The 15,228-nt window shown below is 38.9% G+C and overlaps 1 protein-coding gene across 3 annotated transcripts in view; it reads left to right on the top strand.

Moving 5' to 3' along the window:
• The first annotated feature begins 5,115 nt into the window (after positions 1-5,115).
• rap1gap2a (RAP1 GTPase activating protein 2a) overlaps positions 5,116-15,228 on the top strand; it is a 149,164-nt gene continuing 139,051 nt past the window's right edge. Inside the window, exons 1-2 of one of the 3 annotated variants that reach the window (XM_024276478.2) lie at positions 5,116-5,620; positions 11,925-12,046. In XM_024276478.2, coding sequence (XP_024132246.1) covers positions 11,925-12,046 — 122 coding nt within the window. In that variant the 5' untranslated portion in view covers positions 5,116-5,620. Of the gene's footprint in view, positions 5,621-11,661; positions 12,047-15,228 lie in introns of those variants that run through there. The other 2 variants (XM_036215054.1, XM_036215055.1) reach the window with 2 other exon arrangements.

The raw sequence follows: 15,228 nt of genomic DNA, 5'->3' as shown, positions 1-15,228 counted from the left end.
AAGTGACTCAATGCCCTTACAGATGAATATTCACTTAATTCTTGTTTAAATGACCTTATCAACGACCATGTCAAAGAAAGCTTAGCTTAAGGGGGCATCTAGGTTAAAATTTCATCCAAATTCCATCTAAACAACAGAAAAAGAGAGGGAAAAAAAGAAAGTCATGGTCTGGGCTGTGAGGTAGTGAATTAACCTGGAGATTATATCATGAAAAAAATTATAAAATTATGTCAAGAAAAACAATTCTGAGACATTTGATTTATTTTTGTTGTTTTTTATTTTTCGTTTTATCTGTCTGTTTTGCCAACTATTTTAATGTATTTATTTTGTATTGTTGAAAGAGCTTGACTGGTTTTGTTGAATAAGTTTTCTTCTTTCTGTACCTTTTCATTTTTACCAAAGTCAGGAATATGAATTAACTTAATGCAAATAAAAATACAATAAATAAACCTCAGTAGATGTTTTTATTTTTTTAAGATTTCTACTCCAGTTTATCAGTATAACATAATCTAAAAAAGAGCTTTTGTGAATCTTAATCCTTCTCCAATAAATTTCTTTTCTCATAGCATTTTTTTATTATGATAGAGGATATTTACAAAGATAAATTAGGCTTAAATGTGCATTTCTGAGCCTTTAAATATCCAAACATTGTGAATCAGGAGCAGAAAAAATGGTGTTTGAAAAAGATGGTTTTTGTGACAGAAAATGTATTCGTGGGTTAGAGTTGTGAGGGGCTGTAAGCTAGTGGGGGAGTGTAAACAAAGAGATGATGGGAAATGAGAACAAGCTTACTCCACGTACACAGCCTGGCACACAACTCAGAGGTGAAATTCTGATGAACTCCTGGCACTCTGCAGAAACTATGTCTTAGAAAACAACTCAGATTTTTACATTTTGGCTAAAAACATCATAATAAAAAGACCATTGGAAACGCTTTTAAAATAGATCAAAGGAGGATTGAAGTGAGACTATAATAGCACTTCAATTCTTACATAGAGGGAAAAAACAAAACAATGTTTCAGGCTTTCTATTTTAGCTGAGTTAAAGACATTTTAAAAGTAGGTCAGCAGTAGAATGATTCCTCATAATCCAGATGTTGGGTTGAAACATTAAAGCGATGTCAAACAAAGCTCAGAAACAAGAGCAGCATGTGCTGCACATAAAAAGGTAAGAAGAAGGCTCGAGCAGCTACACACAGATGCATGAAAACAGGAAAATGTACACAATCTGATCTGAGGGGGAAATGTGGGAGAGATGGAACACCACCGTCAGAGTCTTCATTGAAGACTGAAATCAAATGTGACCTTATTTTATGAGATTCATAGTCATAATGGAGTGAAACACCTGTGGTGTTGGTCTGTGATCGCTGAATTGATAAAGGACTTAATACCTAATCATCCATGAGGACGTCTTTGTTGGTAATGGATCAACATCGGTCAAAAGGTTAAAAAAAAATGGGGAACTTGATTTAAAAAATTCTGAAAAATAATCCATACGTGAAGGAATCCACTTCTGACACCAATCACAGCAAATACAAAGTATAAGTTGTTCATTTATCAGTCACAAAATGAGGGTAAACCATCAAAAACGACTCCTTTAGTACTACAGAACAGGATGATGCAAGTATCCATCCATCTCCAGAATACTCTTGGGGTTACTGGGCTGCTGAAACCAACCCAGCCACTGTTGGGAGCACACTGAACAGGTTACTCATCTGTTATGGGGTCACACCTGCACTCACATGCACACCATGACACAGATTCTTTTAGAAATGCACATCAGCTAGGAAACATGTTTTGGGGCTGTGGAAGGAAGCTGGAGTCCCCAGAGAAACCCACTAATGTACAAGGAGAACATGCAGGGTTGGAGCTATTGGGAGCAAGAGGGGCAGCACATTTTAAGTCAATATTAGTGTCGTTATTAATTAAAAAATTACCAATACAAGCTTTCGTAAGCATTGCAAAAATAGCAAAACCAATATTTTAAAAGAAATCTCTCAAGATTTCAAGAATTGCATATTTTTTTTGCTACTGCTAATGGCCCCTCTACGCTAATAGCTTTTTTGTCGTAAATTTACTACTACCGGTATTAATCTTGTAAATTTATGAGATTAAAAGTCATAAATTTATGAGATTACAAGTTATAAATTTGGTGAAAAAAGTTGTGAATTTACAAGAAAAGAAGAAAGAAAAGGTGACCTTTGACCCTACAGCTGCCGGTCAAGATGACGTTAGATTTTAATATCAATTCTAAATACATTTATAATAACATGTTATGTCATCTTGATCGACAGCTGTAGGGTCAAAGGTCAACTGTCAAAATGAATTTGATGGAAAGTAAATTCCCAGGTTGTGTCCGAACCCCATGGGGGGAGGAATTAGTGCTGCCCGAATCTACTAATTCCAAAATTGACCGCACTGGAAATTTCCCAGAAGTCTTTGCGAAAAACTAGATGGTCACTAGATTAGTGGATATAGACCACAATGCATTGCAGTCGAACAATTTTGAACAAATAAACGTGTTTAAAAGTAATATTTGAATAAACCATCCACATTTTCACCATCAGAACACAGTGGAGTCATAAAGAAACGTCGTGAAATGTTTGTTTTTAATCGTTTTTTTCCCTTTGTGAAATCGATGACTATATATTTTTTTAGTAGTTAGAGGGGGAATTTGGACAAAGTCCTATTCTCGTTGTCGTCTGTTTATCAGTGCCGTCCTCAAAGATGAAAGACATGGAGCGTCTTGTGAAGCTTTGTTTTCAGATCAGTGTCAAAAACAAAGAAATTCTGAACCTTTTACTGACTCAAAATCCAATTTAAAAAAAATCATAAATTTAGCCTATGACTTTTAATTACGACTTTTTTCTTGCAAATTTACGAGATTGTAAATTTTGTTGTTTGTAAATTGGCCCTAATACTCCGTCGTACCCCCAGCTAAAAGACCTGCTGTTTTACCCCCTCCAGCCCAAGAACAGAGAACATACAAACTCCACACAGAAGGGATCTGATCAGGATTTGAACCAGCGTCTTCCTGCTGTGTGGCAAGAGCGCTAACCACTACACCACCATGAACACCCTACTTCCAGTAATGCTTTTAGTTTGTTGTACTTGCTCATTTTGTTAATAACAGTAACAATGTTTGGAGCTTCAGCTGTCTGTTCCTGTTGTCACGCTCACACCAGGTTTCAATTACTAATCAACACAGCTGCTGGTTTGCAGTTCATTAGCTCCTTCAGTATGTCAGACCAAGCCCCCCACCGGCTTCCACCTGTGTTTGTACTCTTTTTGTCAGGTTGATAATAGCTTCTGATTTTGGTTTCGCTGTCTGTTGCATTTCTGTCTTTTTGAGAGTGTTAAAAGTGAAAAGTCAAGGAGTTTTGTGTTTCTTCAGGTCTGCTTTCCTCGGTTAATCTGCTTCATTTCCTCAGGAGTGAAGGCTTGTATACTGAGAAGCAATCAAGCAAACCCTGAACAGCCTGAAATTGCAGGTCTTGCTTGTATGTCAGCAAAGCTTTAACCTGCACAAATGCACAACCTTTCAGTAGCTGTGATAGCTCATGAGTAGACCTAATCATTTAAACGCATATTTTCTTGTGTTTTTTTATTTTCATTCCTCATTTCTGAACAGCTGGCATAACATTTTTTCAATCTTTACATTTTTGTTTTTCGTAAGCATTTGTCGTCACCCGCAGATAAATCATCGCCGTCTGTCCAGTCTGGAATCCAAACTGGAGCATGCTGGAATCTGTTGATGCCCACGCGAGGTCATCCCTGAAGAATCTGGAGCGGCAAACAGCACAGTCACAACTGCTGGTCGCTGCAGCTTTGAGGAATTCAAGTGATTTGCTCCACAGCCTGAAAAATCCTAAACACTCTCATACTGTTGTGGTATTTTTCTGATGATTGATAACTTATTTTTAAAAATTTTAGATCAAAATTTGCATCTCTGAGTACACCACTATTCAATTCGTTGTAAATTAGAAGCCATTTTTGTTGCACCGGTAATGTGAAGTTGGGGTTTTTAGGGGCTGGAGGCTAAAGGGAGAGAGTGTAAACCAAAGATCGTGAATAGAGATGGACGTCACTCATTCGAAATGTTTCACCTCCAGCTCCAGAGAAATGACAGCAGCTGTAAACACCTAAAACCTACTTCTGATTCACCTGACTCACGTCTCATGAGTCGCAACCCAAGAGACTTGAGTCAGGTAAGCCACTATGAGCTGAGACCCGTGAGCCGACTCACCAAAGCTTCAATGCAATTTTATGCCATAAATTGAGCGTCAGAGGCACCTTTTGACACGATGGGTTCATTTTATCCCTTAATATTACACTGAAGCTCTCAGTAGTGTGAGTTTTATTGATAAAGTGAGCGTATATATGGCAGGAATAGCTCAAAACACTGACTTCTGTGGCTCATGGGCTTTGGGTCGCAGCGGACAAGCTGTCACTCTGTGGGTGTTCCTTCCCTGGAGCAGAATCCAAGAGCGAGGCAAGCCAGGAAGTTTATAAGTCGTCATAAGATTTTATTTAGGCCTGCGTGAGCCGCCACTCAAGCCTTGTGAGTCGCCAACACATTCTCGCTCCCAGCTCGTCACATACTGACGTTTGGTTAAGGACCCCTCTGCATCACTTTTTGATGTTTTGGGCGTCCCAAACTCGTCATTTTTTGCTTTACTGGCTGTTCCCATTAAATCACAGGTCCCCAACCTCCAGGCTGCGAACCAGAACTGCTTCAGTAACAAACCGGTACCTGGACCCAGAACTGGCACAATAACGCAACAGCGGACCAAATGTGGTAGCTGACTCGAGCTGGTACCAGACGAAGTACCGGACACGAACCAATACTGGGTTAAGGTACTAATACTGGGTTAGGGTCAGTGACGTGCAGTCACTGCCTCACCAGCAAAATATAGCTTAAAAAAATGCATACATCAAATAAGATGAATATACTTTATAGAAATAACAATAAATGTTGTTTTTTAGACATGTTTTTTCTATGATTACCTTTTTTGTAAGGGTTTTCAATGTTTCTTTGGTTAAAAAAAAAAAGCAACAAATTTTCGAGTTTCCTCCAACGCCGCACACACTGACTGGAACTGCAGCTGATGCCTGCCTGTGTTGTTTTGGTCTTTCTATCATCATAAAATACGCTTTATTTTTAAATGACCTAATTTGCTAATCTCTTGCCATCTGTTTGGTTACATTGATGACAGTTTGTGACTCATTTAGTCTTTTTATCTGCTAAAAATACGCTTTTAAAACCCACTAGGTGAGACAGTCCGCTGGCCGCACTGCAGTACACATGCCACAAGGCAGAGGGCGCTGGTGAGCCCAGAGTGTATGTGACACCGCAGTTAACGAATAATAGATTTAGCGGTAGCTAAACAAGTGCAGCAAACCAGTTACTCTTTAGTACTGTTTAGCATCAATTTCTAAATAGAGGATTTGGTTTTTAAACCCCTAAACTCAAGAATTTGTTTAGACACGTTACTGATAGTGATTTCTACTGAGACCGAGGGACTTTAAACACTGAAGAAAGAAAAAGAAGACTTCTACAAACAGAACATTCATCTGTTTCTTCAGGAGGAACAGCGCACAGGCTTCAGTCATAAGGAAAAGTAAGTTAATAACAATTTGGGTGATTTTTTTTTTTTTTTTTAATGCTATGGTTTAACAGAAGAAAAATGTTAAAATTAAATTTCAGGCAACACACTATCTGTTGTCAAATGATAAATAAGCTGCTCTGTAGTGTTGCCAGATAGTGTCAGAGCTTTCCAGCCCTTTGTAGAGATTGTAAGTTTGTAAATCTGACTGATGACGCCAGTGTCTCACCAGCCGTGAACCTCACTGCACGTCACTGGTTAGGGACCAGTTCTGAATGTGTCTCAAGGACCAGTGCGCATCCAGTATGGTTATGGACTCTTGATTTTAGGAACAGCCAGCACTTCAAAAAACGATGAGTTTCTGTGACGAAAGCGGCTCAAGAGAATCAGTCAATCAAACGTTGAGGTGGAACCAACAGAATCAACATGGTTTTACTGAGACATCTGATTGGTCAGTTTATAACTTGAACATCCATCCATTTTCCTTCGCTTCATCCGAGACCGGGTCGCGGGGGCAGCAGTCTAAGCAAAGATGTCCAGACTTCCCTCTCCCCGGCCACTTCCTCCAGGCGTTCATAGGCCAGCCGAGAAACAGTCTCTCCAGCGTGTCCTGGGTCTTCCCCGTGGCCTCCGCCCATTGGGAGATGCCTGTAACACCTCGTCCAGGAGGCCACCGGACCAAATGTCCGAGCCACCTCAACGGCTCCTCTCGATGTGGAGGAGAAGCGGCTCTACTCTGAGCTCTCTCAACATATATAACTTGAGATTAAGAAAAAGTATAATGAAAAAAAGGATTATCAACAAAAGGTTTTAGAGCAAGAATGGTTATTCTGACCAAAAAAAAAGGAAAAACTGGTGATTTATCAATAGAAATCTATGGGATTTAGGCTTCTTGGAGCCAGCAGGTATTTGGAACAAACAGAAGATGATCTGTATAGGACTTTAAGGTGTTGCTTATATAGAAAATACACAGAATAGTCAGTGAAGAGTTTGCAGAACATCAGAAACTCTAAGAATCTTAAATATTGTGGGTGCATCCAAAGACTAATCCCTAGAGAAGTTAGAAGAAGCACAATTTTGCTAAGTGATGACAACGATCCTGCTACAACAGACTGACCAAGAGATCAACTTCTCAAAGGCTTGCAAATGGTCATAACCACAGAACTGATTTGTCAAGATCCTGTTTTGTCAGCTGTGATGTTCTTTTATCATTTAGCTCAAGCACATCCATTAGGCGCTGACGACCACCGCACATGTGTTTTTTGTGCAATCTATGTTGAGTCATGATAAAATCAAGAGTGACTGAAAAAGGATCCTAAAGCTAATTGGGCACACAGGCTCTGGCAGGCGCCATCGGCTCGCCCTGACAAAGACTCAGCCGCGTCACTGGTTAGTGAGACAGATTTAGGCCTATGGGGGCACTTGTTACTATGGCAGGCAGAATGCAACACTGTCACCCGCTGTCACAAACCAACGCCTGCCAAGGCTCATCCAGTTCAAATTGTATGAATTCCTCCGTTAATTACACAAGTAGTAGACGGTTTTTGGATTGCAGTCATGGACGAGTAAGAAGAAGCCAGAAAGTTTCAACGAATCCTGTCACACTAAGTTGTGTTTCTGAGTGAAATAAGGTGAAAAAAACACATAAGGAATGAACTATTTTTAGTGAATTCTCGCTTTACATAAATGCGGCAGCGTTGGATACAGAAGGTCATTACAGCTAATCTTGTCCAAACCTTTGGCAGACCCCCAGCCAACACTTTCCTAACTGGTTTCCACGGCAACCCCAACCAGCAGGACGAATTACATCTGACAAAGGACAGTTAGTGTTTAACAGCCTTGTGGATCACAGAGAAGAAAAAAAAAAACTTCAAAACAAACGTGACGACAGACAGAGGTGTGCTGTGATCTGTGGGTGGACGTGTGGGTGGGGCAAGGGGACTCATTCTGCATGAGTGTGCACCTGTGGGCTCGTGTGATTCATAGGATTCATTTAGGAGGCAGAGATTTAATTAAACCTGGGTATGTGTGTGCGCTCAGGGCTGCAGGCGGAAAAGCAGATCAATTGGAAATAGTTTATAGAGGCTGATGCTTCCTTTTCTATTTAGAGTAATCAATGGAAAACTGGCCTTTGAGCTGCACATCAGTCACACCAGTGCATGTGCTTTGTTTGTGTGTACTTGAGTTGAGAGAAACTTTATTGAACACTTGACGTCCTTTGTCCCACGGTGTGAGCTGCACACTGGGCGTGTTTGTAAAAGCCTTCCTGTCCCTGTGAGCAGCTAAACATGCGTGTCACATATTGGGATCACTGACCTTTAGCGTAAAACCTTTTAGCACCCTCCTCTGCGGTGAGAGTTTCTTTATAATCTAATGACATCCAGCAAAGCGGAAACAACCTGAGAATCAGATGGTCTTAGGGCTGGATTGGGCTACTGTTGTCCTACTCTGCTCAAACAGCTTGTATATAACAGTTGATACAATATATTTTAAGGAAGAATTTAATACAATGAACACAAATGCAGGATTCAGTTGAGGTGGCTCAGGCGTCTGCTCTGGATACCTCCTGGACGCCTCCCCAGGGAGGTGTTCCAGGCATGTCCCACTGGGCGAAGGCCCCAGGAAAAGATCCAGGACACGCTGGAGAGATTATGTCTCTCAGCTGGACTGGGAATGCCTCGGGGTCCCCCAGAGAAGCTGGAGGAAGTGACCAGGGACAGGGAAGGATGAATGTATGAATGGACGGACGGATGGCTGGATGAATGGACAGGGATGGATGAACAGACAAACGGACAGATGGGTGGACAGATGGATGGATGGATGGGGTCGGACAGGGACGGATGGATGGATGGACAGGGATAATTGGATGGATGGATAGACAGGGATGGATGGACGGACGGATCGACGGACGGATGAACAGATGAAAGGACAGATGGATTGATGGACAGAGGGATGGATGAATGGACGAATGGACAGGGACGGACAGGGATGGATAAATGGACAGAGGGATGGACAGACGGACGGACGGACGGATGGACGGATGGATGGATGTAGGGCTGGTATATATGGCAAAAAAAGAAAATCACTATTTTTTACGGAGCTTTCCCCTTTCCAGCTGCTGCTCCTCATTGGGAAATTCTTTGAATCCATAAATGGAAACGTGTACTGATGCTTTTATTCAGCTTTTAAAATTAAATAAACTTGATATTTATTGATCCACGTCTTTCATTATGAAGTTGAGAAAAGCTTTTGACCGAAGCTCCTCCTACACGCGGCGGGAGCTTCAGGTGAACGGACTTTAAGATAACCGTGAAGCAGTTTAAGAGCTTGTTAAAACAAGAACAATTTGCATGAAATATACACAAACTCCATTCGATTTGAACGGACTATTGATTTAAATTATACTAGCGCGAGGTGCGCGTACGTAGGGGGTGTGGTGGTCTGCAGTACACACGTGTGCCAGTCAACAAGCTTTTGCCTTTTCGCTCTTGCAGCTTTTTGTAGAAGATCGTGATAAAACGATCTCTCAAAAATGACAGATCGTCAGCTTTGGAGATCGTAAGACGATTTTATATCGTCATATTGCCCACCCCTAGATGGATGGATGGATAGATGAATGGATCAACGGACGGATGGACAGACGGACAGACGGACGGACGGATGGATGGACGGTTGGATGGATGAATGGAAACTAATCCAAAACAATTCAAAGGTAGCTGCTGGTTTTTGGCCTGGAGAAGAATTTGTCACATTTTATGCACTTTGAGCTTCACACAGTCCAGTTATTTCTTACCGTATTAGATAAATACAAGCAGAGAAATGAACTAACATACACAAATGTCAGCTGGAGACCGAGATGGGATAGTGAGGTCATAAAAATGTAGAAATATGAAGTTTTTAAAGATTTGTTGTTTCTGTTATTAATGCTGCCTTTATGCAAGTGAAAATAGAGCAGATCAAATAAGACTTTTCTTTTCATTTTGTTCCACTTGTTCAAGCCTAAATGGTCTAAAGTTCATTTCTTTGTAAAATGGCCTTTTTAGGGGGTTACTTTATAAATGTACTTATTACAGTTTTTTCTTTTCTTTTTAATGGATTCCTGTTTTATCTTGGAGTGTGTTTCTCTCCACTTCCTGTCTGGATTCAGCTGTGTTTCTGTTCATGGTCACTCCTGCAGTGTGTAGTCATCACTCTGCTTTTATTCTAGCCTCTGCCACGCCCACTGTTGTTCTCCAGTCATGCAGTTGCCAGTAATTGATTGATCCATTTAATTGATTTTCTTTAGTGACATTATGTTTAGATTTTTGATTGTATTTCAAAAAAATCTATTCATTACAAGCCAGAAACCATCTGTAGCCCGGCCAGCAAGGTCAAGTGGGCCCCATATGGTGGCTCCACCTGTGTTAGCTCACATTGGCTTATGTGGGCACTCAGTGGGCTAGCTCGCTATGCTAGCCAAACACCCAATGGAGTGCAGTAGTGAGTGTCGCCGCAGGGGCTGGCCCTGGGCTGCACGGCGCTCTAGGCGAAACGTCATTTTAAAGACCTAGTCTGATCATCTATTTTAAAAGTGTTCCCAGTCGTCTTTTAATTTTTTTTATTGTGCCGTTTTTACCCAAAATATTAAAAACCTGTCATTTTCTAAGACATACTGTCTGCAGAGCAGCAGGAGTTCATTAGAAATTCTCCCCTGAGTTGTAGCTGGGCCTGTTGGTGCAGAGTAAGCCCGCCTCCACTTCCCATCATGCTTTTGTTTACACACTTTTATACCCCCTCACAACCCCAACCTTTCATTTTGTTGCAGCAAAATGGTGACTGGTATCGAAGCTATCCAGACGTACATATTTGATCCGGGGAAATCAAGGAGTGCTGAGAGTTTGGGGTAACATATCCCTTCAAGCCTTTAAAATTGATTGATTGATCTTGTTTATTATCAGCATAAATTGTGGACAATACAGGACAAAACACAGACATTTTTCAAAATCATTACAAAAATAATGAAATGCATTGAGAATAAAAAAACTAACACTTTTGTCACATTTGATTAATTAAATAAGTTAATTATTAGCTAAAGTCAATTAGAGTTTGATTGCTTGAAAAGGAGTGGAAAGAAGCAAACTTGTATATTATATATAATATATAAAATCAACTTTTATCAAATAAAATTGAAAACCATGCTATATATATCATTAAATCTATTTATGTATCTATATTATGTGTCATAAAGTTTTGTGTTGAATTCTCTTCCTCACACAACACTTACTGGACTTGGGACTGTCAAAAACAGAACACTGGCTTGTGCTCTGTGGAGGCTGCATTTTCTTTTTATCTCTTTCTATTTGTACATCTCTCCAACCTTTTGTTTTTTCTGCTAGTTTATTCATTTTTTTGTTTGTTTATATTTTTGGTTATTTTTTTAAGAGGTTTTTTGCTTTTTTTTATTATTTTGGATTTCTGTGGGCCATTATGTTGGGGACCCAGTCAAGGTATTAAAACGGTTTTAAAAAAAATGTTATTTTCTCATTTGAGCTGAAAAACAGTTCTTTTCTCCTTTTACCTTAAAAATTGTACTTTTTTCCTTTTAGCTTAAAACGGTTCTTTTCTTCTTTTAGCCTTAAACTGTTCTGTTCTCCTTTCAGCTGAAAAACTGTTCTTATATCCTCTTTTGCTTAGAAATTGTTTTTTTCCCTCTTACCTGAAAAAGAGTTATTTTCTCCTTTTAGCTGAAAAAACGTTCTTTTCTTCTTTTTTCTCGAAAACTGTTCTTTTCTCATTTTAGCTTAAAATTGTACTTTGTCCATTTTAGCTTAAAGCTGTTCTGTTCTTTTAGCTGAAAAATGTATTTCTCCTTTTAGCTGAAATACTGTTCTTCTCTCCTTTTAGTTTTTCCTTTTTGTTTAAAAAAATTTTATTTTATCCTTTTTGCTTATAGTTTTTTCCCCTTTTAGCTTAAACACAGTTATTTTCTCCTTTTACTGTTCTTTTCTCCCTTTACTTAAAAAATTTTACTTTTCTCCTTTGAGCTTAAAACTGTTCTTTTTTTCTTTTAGCTTAAAAATGGTTATTTTCTCCTTTTAGCTGAAAACTGTTCTTTTTTTTCCTTCCTGTTCTTTTCTTCTTTCCTTAATCTTGTGGTCTTAAAAGGCTTTGCAGGAGTTTAGGCGTAGCCCTCTCCATGGTAACGCCGTCTTCCATTCCTGCACGCGCACACATACATCTTCTCTCGCCTCATGATTCTTCCCTGCGTTTCATCGCCATACCCTCCCCCCCATACGCGCTTCCTCTCCCGTTACCCTCTCTCTCTCTCTCCTGCTCTCAGATGGTCGCTCTCCCTCGCTCTGTCACACACTCTTCTCGCTGCGGGTCCACTGCTGATGCTGCTCCATCCCCTGACTGCGAGATGTTCACCCCGGCTTTCAAAGGATCCCCAGGGGAGTCGAGGTAAGGGTTCCCCCACTTTAATTTTTTGCCCGTGAAAGCCACAGCAGAGGTGTTGATCAGTCTGCTGGTGGCTGATGGGAGCGTGTGCATGTGTGTTCACATCTGTGTGAGAACTCTCCAGCTGGAGAGAAGGGGGAGGCTGGACCGGACACGTGGGACGTGCATACCTGCACAATCAAGTGAAGTGGAAATCTGTAATTCTACGTTTTCACTTGAACTAGAGTGTTTGTGTGCAGAGTAGGCGTTCAGAAGTGTTCAAGCTGAGAGAGAACTGGTGGCGCGCAAATTGTCTTGCCTGTTCTTCTGCAACAGTGCTGCAACGACTAATAGTATTAAAATGTGCTGCAGTAAGAAGCATGTGCGTGGGGGCAAGGGGGGCTGAAGCTTTAAACTTTAAGGTTTCTTCTGCATCCAAGTGGGCAGAATTTCTTCAGATGTTCTCATGTTAATTCTTGAACGCCACCTCTGCACCCCTCGAGTTAATCCTAAACACCCACGGAGATCTAGGCTGCCAGGTTTTTCTTTTTTTATAAATATAGGCATGCCAGAAGAAGGGAATCTGTGCTACGATATTATGTTCTGTCCGCAGGCCAAGCAGCCCATCTTCACCTGCACACACACATTTCCAGCTGTGAGTCTCTGGGGGCTCAATCATGTTAATATAGAGCAGAAGGTGCTAGTCCCCCCCCAAGGGAGCATGATCCTCGCTGCATGCAGTGAGAAAAGAGACTTTCTGAGAGATGCAGTTTTAGCCACAAATTTGAAAAACTGTAAAAATATTCTTTTAGTTCTACCAGTCATTTTATTTATTAAAAAAATACCAATATTGCATCCTTCTTGTGCTTAAAGACTGGCTTCATTTATTTTGTTGTAGAAGAAGAGATGAAAACAGATAAATGCATTTAAAAAAATCATTTTTGTTGAAGTAAAAAAAAGTTAGCAAGCAGATAAATTAATTCGTTCATCCACCATTTACATTTGCTGCCTCCTGAAGAGGTTAATAGAGTGACAGGATACCATGTCTATAACTGTCTCTTCTATTAGGTTGGACACATTTTTATTTAAAATGATCTGATGAGGAAGTAAACTAAAGAAATACGAATCTTCATAAAATTTAGGGAGATTAAATATTATTAAAAAACAGAAAAAGTAATAATTACGCAGCTCTTTATAATAATGTAGAGAATTTCTACTTATAAATATGCTAACTTCTGTAAAAAATGTGTTAGAGTGGATTTTATTTTGAATTTTTTTGTAGTTTCTCACTTGAATGCTATATTCAAAAATATTTTTCAATCACATTCTAATTTCTCACATGTAAAGTCAATAATGTTGCTGCAAATAATCCCAAAAGAAGCATACATTTAATTTGTTGATGCTTTACAGATTCTTTTAATCCCACTTCAAGTATGACTGTGAAATAATAAGAAACTTTTCTTTTTTTTTTTTCTTCTTTACAACATGTTGATATAGAAATATCCCATTGGAAATACTGGTTAGTGGTTTTATTTAATCTATTAAATCAAATAACTTTAACAGAAAATAAAGAAATTTAAATAAATAACAGAAAAACTCAAATTAATTTTAAACCGATCAATTTAAAGAGATCAGGCCACAGTTTTGAAATATCCAAAACACAAAAACCTGACTTTTAGCCCGATTCGTTTTTGCCTTTAGGCTCAGCATCACACCTGACTGTTGTGGCCGACAGCACCCTCTGCTGGTGGGTCTGGCAACAGCATCTGCATTGATTTTGCTTGATTAAAAGCCTGCCAGATCCTGATAAGCATTTATAGATCATCAACTCTAGATTTACAGTGTGTTTTATATTGACTTTTAACACATCCTCTTTGTTTTTTTCTCTTTTTACTGAAATGAATTTAAACGTAGGGAAACATTTTCCGAGTAATTAAGCTTTTTTCCTCTACTTTGATCAGTCTGTTTATTGCAAAAATGAATTTACATTGTTTGTTGATGTTCACTTTATTAACAAGACAGTGTTGTTTTTTCATCCCTACGATTGTGAATTATCTATTTCTCATGTCAGTTATTTAGGTGTTGGTATTTGTATGGAGATACTGCGACAACATACTTGTTTGAACAATTATGAAGATACATTTAAAATATTAGGAATAATGAAAAAAATAAAAAGGGTGAATATAAAAGTACACAGTGAATCACAATAAACTCAATTTTAAGGAGAAAACGTACATAGATTTTTGTATTTTTAAGGCATATTTTTTTTATATTAATTTGTATTAAAATTCGTGTTTTTTTTATTCTATAGACATAGAAATTACAGAATAAATTATAGTATTTATTATTAGGTTTAATTTATTTGCAAAACTTCCCACATTTGTTAACTGCCTTTTTGTTATGACTAGAAACTACTTTTTTAATTAGTATTTTTTGCATTTTGTATAATAACGTCTTTATCTGATGGTTGAGTTCAAACCGTAAACAAAAAGAGAAACTTTCCATAACTCCCTATTTCTTTTTTTTTTTTTTTGCCGTGGCGTGCGTTCAGAGGCAGCTGCAGCAACAGACGCTCTGCTGCCACGGCCATCAGAGCTGCAGACCGACTCCTTCCCTGTTCCTGTCACTTCCTCACCACGCTCACAGCTCGGCTATTGTTAGCAGGAGGCGTTTGCACTGTCAGAGAGCAAACTCCAAAATTTTACAAACCAGTTCACATCTGACCGCCTCCCAAAAAAAATAAAAAATACATAAAAATGGGGAGATGCTGTGATGGCTCGTCTCCATATAATAATGTCTGACAACCAAAAACAAATGAAAGCTATTGGATTCATTTCAGCGTTTTTAGTGTCCATTACTTCCTCTTCATTCTTAAATTAGTTTTTTGTCCAGATATTTGAGTATTGTAAGTCCAGGTTGGATTGGATGGGAAAGGGGTTATTTCACTCAATCAAAGCAGAAATAATACAAAAAAAGAAGACAAGCAATAGAAATTTGGAAAAATAAATAAATAAATAAATAAATCCACTGAGACAATAAATTTACTGATAATATTACTCATAGTTTATTTATTATTTATTGAAATGATTGAATGAATGAATGAAGCATTATTTATATAACAATTCATAACTCCTTTAGGGGTACCAAAGTGCTTCACAATAAAAGACAGAATGAAAAAAAAAAGTAAAATTAGGCAAATTAAGAAC

Source organism: Oryzias melastigma, linkage group LG13 (genome assembly GCF_002922805.2).
Source record: "Oryzias melastigma strain HK-1 linkage group LG13, ASM292280v2, whole genome shotgun sequence".
NCBI lineage: Eukaryota > Metazoa > Chordata > Actinopteri > Beloniformes > Adrianichthyidae > Oryzias > Oryzias melastigma.
This window is presented reverse-complemented; position numbering and strand designations above follow the sequence as displayed.